Below are 8,278 nucleotides of genomic sequence, written 5' to 3'. Positions count from 1 at the left end.
TTTTTTGATTGTGCCTGCTTTCCTTTCCCATCATTCCTTTGTTTACACTCTCTCCCGCTATCTTGCAGCCCCTCAAACTCCCAACCTAACATTATCAGTGGAAACTAAATCAAAAAGCAAGAGATACTGAAGTTTTCCAGCTGTACAGTTTCGAGCCAAATGCTATCTTAGAAAATGAAGACGTACATTAATCTATTTGTCTAATATAGGATGTACTAGATGCAATTTTAAAGACCCACTTCAATAAAAACATGTTTTTAGTGTTTTTGACATGTTTTTGTAGCATTACCTCATGATGGTGAACATATATAAAGAAAATTTGAAATAAAAAGGCTTTTTTTGGGTCTTTCTTTAATCAAAAACGTTGTGGATCATGAACAGACGAAAAATGCAATTGGAAAAAGTTTGTAGTTGTTATGTAAAATCTACAATCTGAGGGTCACAAGCTCCCTGACCCGCTCCATTCTAATGCATCAGGTTTGTATTACAATTCCTCTGTTGTTTTTTAAGACAGTATCCCATACAATTCTGGCTTGTGGGCGGGACTATTGCCTTGGAGCAACCCCGCCCCCTTCCCCTCCCCGTTGCTGGAAGATCTCTCTGTGTGCTCACATGCTAACTTATAGCCCCAAGCTAGTATTAGCGGTGCAAAACAATGGCGAGCAATATTGTATCAATCTGGCCGTACAGTTTTGACCCAGAGAGGCCAGCTCGGACAAGGAAGATGAATGAGCGCAAGGGGGGAGGAGCTGAGTGGTAAGATAGACTTTGGTACGCTCAGTCAAGAGTTTTCTAGCATCTGAATTTCTGATTTGAATTAAGAAATACTCAAAATGCTAAAGGAGCATGTTAAAAACACAAAAAGTGGGTATTTAAGAGGTTTCATCACTATGATTGATAATTACCAGGTCTTTTATTGATTAATTATTTAAAAATTGGTCAAATCTAATTCAAAATTGACCTTAAAATTTCTAAAATTCAAGCTGTTTAGATTCCTACATGAGTTTACCAAAGTTTAAAGAGACAATAAAAGTCAAGAAATGTGAGAAACTCTAGAAAATATAAAGTATTCGACAGACTCATTTAGACAACTTATGATTGAAAATACTCACAAATACTCCAGCCTGGGTAGGTCAGTGAAAGCCCCTTTTTCAATCACCCTCAGACTGTTGATATTCAGCACTAAACTGCAAGAATGAAAATTCCTTCATCAGCAACACTGAAAAGTTGAGGATTAAAGGAGCTGCTTTATAATTGACTGATTCATCCGATGAATTGAATGCAAAGAACATCCCAGTCGCTCAAATGAATAACTGCTTTCATGGCGTTTGAATGTGACAGGTGGAATAAAGGTAAGAGTGTCACTTAGCCTACATCTGCTGCAGACTGTGGAGGGAGAGGAAGGCGTGTCTCTGGATCCGTGTGATGCAGTCACTCTGGGAGATCTCTCTGCAGCACAAAGAACAGGCTCCACATTAGTCAAAAAGACAGTAAGCTAATTACTCTTCATAGAGGGCAGAATCTAGCCAGTAAAAAACAGGTTTTTGTGTGAGGTTTGGCTTTCCAAGGTTTGGGTTGAATACATTTCTGCAACAAAATAGGACAGAGTGGATTGATAGCGGTCTGCAAACCTCAGGGGAAACATCAGGATACCTCCATCTCGTACTTTCTAGGGCACTGTGCACATTCTGAACCTCATGTTTGGAAATGCTCCAAACATGCATGACAGATGCATTAGGCCAGAAAAACGGAGCGAATATGATTAAAAAGGACGACAAAACAAAGACGGCGAAAGACAAACAAAGTCAACAAGCCCACTTGATTTGTCCTTGATCATTTTCCTGTCTGATGGCTGACTTTGCGAAACCCTCTTCCATCTTCTGTTTGTAATCATCTTTTTCAGCTCCATACTGTAATCAGCCGGTGCTTTCCTTCAGATAACGCCGCCGTGCTTCCATTCCAGGCCGAGAAACAATTTGCTTTAACGCGGCTGGGATTGCATTACATTTGATGTCTATGTTTCCTGTGAAGCCTTTTTAAAATGATTGTGTAAGTGAGGCAGCACCGGGATTTAAAAATCACAGATCTCACGTCATTCCACCTTAACAAACGCTTAGAAGCTGAAATATCACAGCTCCGATCCTCTAAATTCTCTTTTAGATCTGATCTGAATTGGACTATTTTTGACTTTTTCTGCAAAAAAAAAAAAAAACTCAGAACACCTTTAAGTTTTTGTAGGCAGTCAGTATAATTGCCCACTTGTCTCTGACATTAACCAGCTGGATTTTATGACCGCCTCTTTAGTTGCAAGACATTTCAAGGCTTTAACTCTCAAACTGCCTGATTTAATGGCCACATTTTATTATGATTTAAATCTCCTCACTGATCTTTAACCCTCGATTTCTTTTGTGTTACTTGCTGTTAGTGCCCTCATTGAAAGGCATTTTCACATGGCTTTGTGTGGTTTTCAGCAAGTTTTTTTTTGTATTAATTTCTTCACCCCATCGGCCATGGGTCAAAGGAGCAAGGGGGTTCAAAGGGAATGAGGAAAAGGAGATCTACATTTACATCAAATAACTACATAAAGTCACCTTCAATACAAAAAACATAAGATGTACACACTTTGAATTGAAAAACGTTAAATGTAAGAAACAGTAACTATGATCAGTTCAGTTCTGCTGTTGAGAAGATTCATTTACGTCATGAAGCAGTTTAGAAGTAGGACAGAATGTCTTTCCTACTTTAATTATGACTGATGTGTCATCGCTTTCTTGTGACAGCAAAGACTTGTGGGACAGGATGCTGTCCATAGTCAGGTGTATCCTCTGCTAAATGAGATAATGAGGGAATCATCTTTCTTTTTTTTTTCCTTTTTCACTTGCTGAACATCCTAATCAAAAGAGACAGTCACTTCCAGGCACTCTCACTCAGAGAGGATCTTTGATTTTCAAACAGGGGGTTGGGACAGACCCCATAAGCTCAGTCAGACACACAACAGTCTGAAAAGACGTCGATTCAAACGGTCAGTTGGATTCTAAAATGGTCATTAGCTCTACGTGATTTTTTAATTTACATTTCATCAAAATGTGAAAGCAGTTGTTTAAAATCCCAATGAATTAAAAGCTTGTAAATTGCAACGTCTTCATTTTTGTATATTCAGTTGTATTGCTGCTATATATCAGCTAAAATTCTCACTAAATGTCCAAATAGCTATAATTTAGCTGCCGATGACTCCATGACAACTAGATGCCGAATCCCTATTCCAAATCATCAACCCCCACCGCCATGCCCAATTGTTTTAAGATGTTTCTACAGAAATGTACACGTGACACACTTTGGACAAGTAGTATAGTAGTATATTTTTGTCTTTTTTTTTCAAATGAAGAGTGGAATGGTGAATCTTGGTTGGATCACTGTGATTTTTAATTATTTCATAACTTTTAAGTTATATCATAATAGTCATAACGTTTGAGCGTTTTCTAATTGATAACCAATTCTTATCTTTAAGATGTACTTGAAAGCAGTTTAGCAAATTGGCAAAACTTTTGTTTCTGTCAAGATGTTTCAATTTGATGATAATAATTTCATCAAATGCATGACATGAGCAGTAAGTGCAGCAATACCTCAGATTTTTTTTTTGTTGCTATTTTTACACCTTGACTCAGTGATATGATGATTTTGTAAAGATTTAATGAAGTTCTTTGAGTTAAAACCTTAAAAGTTTGAACATTTGGATGAGAATAAAACAAAAATCAAGGTAATTAAATCCAAATTCATTGCAAAAAAGGTCTGTTTTATTTGGTGTTTCTCAAAGAGCCCCTTCAAAATTATTTTTATATGTATGAAGGAGGAGAAAAAAGATAAAAACACTTACATTGAGGTAATGTTCATCAGCTCCTTGAAGGCATGAGTGGGAACTTGTTTCAAGGGCAGAAGGGTGAGCCTCCTGTAGGATTCATGAGAAAAGCTGTTATATTCAGAAGACTTCATAAGTGAAAGGCCAACAAAGACATCCTTTTGACAGTTTTTATCTTTTCCAAATTGTTATTCAGGGACTTTTTCAATAGGGAAAAAAGTCAGTAAAGATGGGCCAAAAAGATATAGATTTAAAATGATAAGGATGGTAAAGTTGATTAATCTGCAGCTAAAGAGGAAAAAGTTGGAGGTACTTACAGGCGGTGCTCAGCTGCCCCTGCTCCTGCTGCCAGCTGGGTGTCTCTGTTGCACTGGAAGGTGTCGGGGCTGCAGCGGCAGATGGGATGACAGGGGTACGCCCGGCAGGAGATCGCGTTCAGGACACCGGACAGCGCGAGCAGGAGCCAGACCGCCCGGGGAGCCATGCGCGACGGCGGGCCACAGCTCATCCTTCAGAGTGGAAAGAAGAATAAAGATAACAAAAGCCGGGCTAAGTTCTCCCGAAGTTAAACAGCACTCAAGAAAAGTCTGGTTTTATCATACCAGGCCAAAGGGACAAGGCTGAACAATCTCTCTCTCCGTCTCCGCGTGAGGATCTGCTGCTGCTGCCTTCAGGTGCTGTCGTAATTTGGAGACTGCTCACCATCAAAGTCAAAAAGAGGCAGTAAGATGTGACGTTCAGGGGGTGGAGATCACAAGAGCTTTGTTAAACATGGGATCTGGTGGAGTTACAACGAGATATCAAAGATATAAACCACAAAGCATTCATGTTTGAAAGCTTTCACATTATACTAAACATCTGAAAACAAAATTAAAAATATTTTAAACACACCTTTAGTTGCTGCTTTAAATAAATGTTTCAATTGTGATCATTTATGAGAAGTGGACTGAGTGACCCTCTTACCAAGTGCTCCAAAAAAGCTAAAAATCCCTCAGACTGAGACATAAACAGCTATTAGTCAGTCATTATACATGTAGAGTAACCATACTTGCTCTGCTACTTCTTTTTTTAACATCTTTTTGCCAATCCTCCACTTTCAAGTGGTAGGGGTCCAGACTTTCAGCATCTCACTCCTGATAGGTGAAAGTGGTTGTCATAGAAATGTTGACTCAGATCGACTTGGACCAATCACTGATGTCATATGGCTCCAACATGGCGACGTCTGTATCACGAAAAAAATGCCACTGACTTCATTTGGTTGGAGCCAGAATTAAGCCGTTTTCTTTGGATGCTGTCACACTCACTCAGTCCAGTTTGTGAGGTTTCTTATTAATCAGGGGTGTCAAACATACGCCCCATTGGCTGTAACTGGCCTGTCAGATGGTACAATCAGCCCCAGTCATGAAGAGAAAAAATATATGGATGTAAAAAAAAAAAATGCAAGTTTCTGTGGCGAGTTATGGTTCTTTCAAGAAATGACAGCAATACGCAATTCCACCACCAGGGGAGCAAAGGAAGCGCAAGACCGACATAACAAGACATGAAGAAATCATTTTAATAAACAATGTAATAATTAATGATCAGGGTCACTAGGTTGGTTGAAACATTTTTTCAACTGAGAAAAAAACAAAACAAAAACTAGATAACATGTTGACCACAGGTTATTCTTGCTGTTATGTAATTGGTTCGGCCCACTTGAGAACAGACGGGTTGAATGTGGCCCCTGAACCAAAATGAGTTTGACACTCCTATATTGAATTGAAACAAATTTTATTTATAAAGCACTTTTCATCCACATGAAACACAAAGTGCTACATAAAACATTTTTCAATTTGAAAACCAAAAGTCCAAACAAAGACCTCTACATTTTTTGAAGGTGTTGTAAATAAATGAGCATAACAATTTCATATTTTTCCTTAAATGCCATAAGCAACAAATGAAGCTCTGATAGAATTGGGGGTAAACTTAAATTTTCTGATAAAAGCCATTCAAAAAGGAAAATGACTTAAACTTATTGCAGTTCACCACTTAACCACTAGGCGTTTTTTGTGTAGTGAGGTTACATGTTTACTCTGTGGATTTATTATTTATTTATTTTTTTTAATTTGATGCATCTTTACGTGGAGGTTTCAAATTTTTATGACCCTGATTTGGTTCCGTATATTTACGGTTTCAAGATGGATCTAGAGAAAACGGATAGACCTCAAAATCCTCTAACAGCCTCACTGGGCATGCTCCTACAACTGTCAGGATAGCTTGTCTTATCAACTCAACTATTTTCAGAGAAGGAAAGCTTGATGACAGTCAAAATAGAAACCAGCGGGCTCAAAAACTGCATCTCTCAAGAGATCAGAGATCATTTATTTACAGAATCTGTGTGTCTCTTAGCTCTCTGGCTTGTTAGGAAACTTCTAACATGGCAGCCAGGACTCTGTTTAGGTTTGCTTTACCTTCTTTGTTAGCTGGATCGCAGCTGTCTGTGACCCTGAGTCCATTTACCACCATCTAATCCACGGCAACAGCAAGACCCATGTCAGAGGAGCAGCAACACCTTCTTCTCACTGTCAGAGTATAACAACCACACGCGCTCAGGAGACGTTTCTGTCCCGCACTGTTAACAAAAAACTCTCACATTCCCTGAAAGCTTTTCAGATAAGCACACCGACTTGCTCCAATATGTTTAAAGAGAAAAAAAAAAACTAATGGAGGGTGAAGGAAGCTAATTTATGCAAGTGGACCTGAATCTGCCCACGTCTTCATGCTCACCGCCATGCTGTGCATCACTTCACGCCAAGACGGTCATGCACAGCAGGAGGAGAGAGGCATAAAGACTCAACTCGATAATTAAAGCCACATCACCTTAAAATCTCGCTCCTGCTTGACAGACAGTAGCAAATAAGTGGTTACACCTTTTCTGTTACATGCAGCGTGTCAGTTTTTAGATTAATGCTGCTTTTCAGGTTTAATTGCGCTTTCTTCCCCCACCATGTTGAGTTTAGAAGCATATGGGGGAAAATAGTTACAAATTAAACAAGGGCAATTTTTAGTTTAACGCAATTTAACATTGAACATACACCAAAACACATTAGGATTCTTTAAAAAAAAGAAGAAAAAAATCCTAAACATTGTTCTGTGAATAGGCTGGCATGGAAACAAATCAGAAACCTGTAAAAATGTGATGAATAAAGTAAAAATGTCTCAGAAAATAGACCTTAAATGTGTCGGTCCACAAACATGACCACATTCAGCACTAAGGACATCAAAGGAGTCATTTGAAGCATAAAGCCTTAAAACTAAATGTATCCTAAAGACCAAACATAAAGAGAAACGTTATAAATTACGAAAAATGGACTAAATTCACCTTACAGACCGACACTTTTATGTAAGTATGGATACATGCTCCTCAAGAATCCATGACATAAGTTGTGGGGTTCCCCAAGGGTCAATTTTAGGTCCCATTCTTTTTAACTTATACATGTTGCCTCTTGGGGATGTCATCAGGAGACACGGCGTTGACTTTCACAGCTATGCTGATGATACTCAACTTTACATCGCCGTGTCTCCTGATGACCTTGAACCTATAAATACTCTTTTAAACTGTATTTTAGATATAAAGTCATGGATGGCAGAGAACTTCCTTCAGCTCAACCAGGACAAAACAGAAGTTTTAATCATCGGTCCTGAAGACAAGAGAGAGAGAATTTTAACTCGTCTTCAGAATTTTAAATCTTCTCATTCTGTGAGAAACCTGGGCGTTCTTTTTGACTCTGAGCTGAATTTTATTCCTCATATTAAAAATGTCGTTAAGACAGGATTTTATCATCTTAAAAACATTGCCAGAGTCCGCCCGTTCCTCTCTCTTGCCAGCACAGAGGTGCTGATGCATGCTTTTATTTTTAGTCGTTTAGATTATTGTAATGCCCTGCTCTCTGGTTTACCTCAAAAATCTCTTACAAACTTACAATTATTACAGAACTCGGCGGCACGAGTTCTGACGAGGACCAGGGGGCGGGAACACATTACTCCAGTTTTAAAATCGCTGCATTGGCTCCCTGTGCGTTTCAGGATTGATTTTAAGATTCTTTTAATGGTTTATAAATGTTTTTATGGTCTTGGGCCTTCTTATTTAAGTGATCTTCTTTTAAAGTATGAACCCTCGCGGACCCTGAGGTCCTCCGGCACCGGCCTGTTAGTGGTTCCTAAGGTGAGGACCAAAACACATGGTGAGGCTTCGTTCTACCATTACGGTCCTCGCCTCTGGAACAGCCTGCCGGAGAGTCTCAGGGCCGCAGAGACCGTAGAGGTTTTTAAGAAGAGGCTCAAGACTCACCTTTTTAATGCTGCTTTTAGTTGATCTTATCTGCCTACTTATTAAATTAGTTTTTATTCATTTATTTTCTTTATTTATTCATTTATCTTTCT

The 8,278-nt window shown here is 38.9% G+C and overlaps 1 protein-coding gene across 2 annotated transcripts in view; it reads right to left on the bottom strand.

Moving 5' to 3' along the window:
* lhcgr (luteinizing hormone/choriogonadotropin receptor) overlaps window positions 1-4,902 on the bottom strand; it is a 13,345-nt gene extending 8,443 nt beyond the window's left edge. Inside the window, exons 1-5 of one of the 2 annotated variants that reach the window (XM_024297985.2) lie at window positions 4,459-4,902; window positions 4,174-4,365; window positions 3,875-3,946; window positions 1,375-1,449; window positions 1,113-1,187 (exon numbers count right to left, since the gene is read on the bottom strand). In XM_024297985.2, coding sequence (XP_024153753.1) covers window positions 1,113-1,187; window positions 1,375-1,449; window positions 3,875-3,946; window positions 4,174-4,364 — 413 coding nt within the window. In that variant the 5' untranslated portion in view covers window position 4,365; window positions 4,459-4,902. Of the gene's footprint in view, window positions 1-1,112; window positions 1,188-1,374; window positions 1,450-3,874; window positions 3,947-4,173 lie in introns of both variants that reach the window. The other variant, XM_024297983.2, reaches the window with a different exon arrangement.
* Between the last annotated feature and the right edge of the window lie 3,376 nt (window positions 4,903-8,278).

This window comes from Oryzias melastigma, linkage group LG15, assembly GCF_002922805.2.
Source record: "Oryzias melastigma strain HK-1 linkage group LG15, ASM292280v2, whole genome shotgun sequence".
Taxonomy (NCBI): domain Eukaryota; kingdom Metazoa; phylum Chordata; class Actinopteri; order Beloniformes; family Adrianichthyidae; genus Oryzias; species Oryzias melastigma.
The sequence above is the reverse complement of the archived record's forward strand: the minus strand, read 5'-3'. Positions and strand labels throughout refer to the sequence as shown.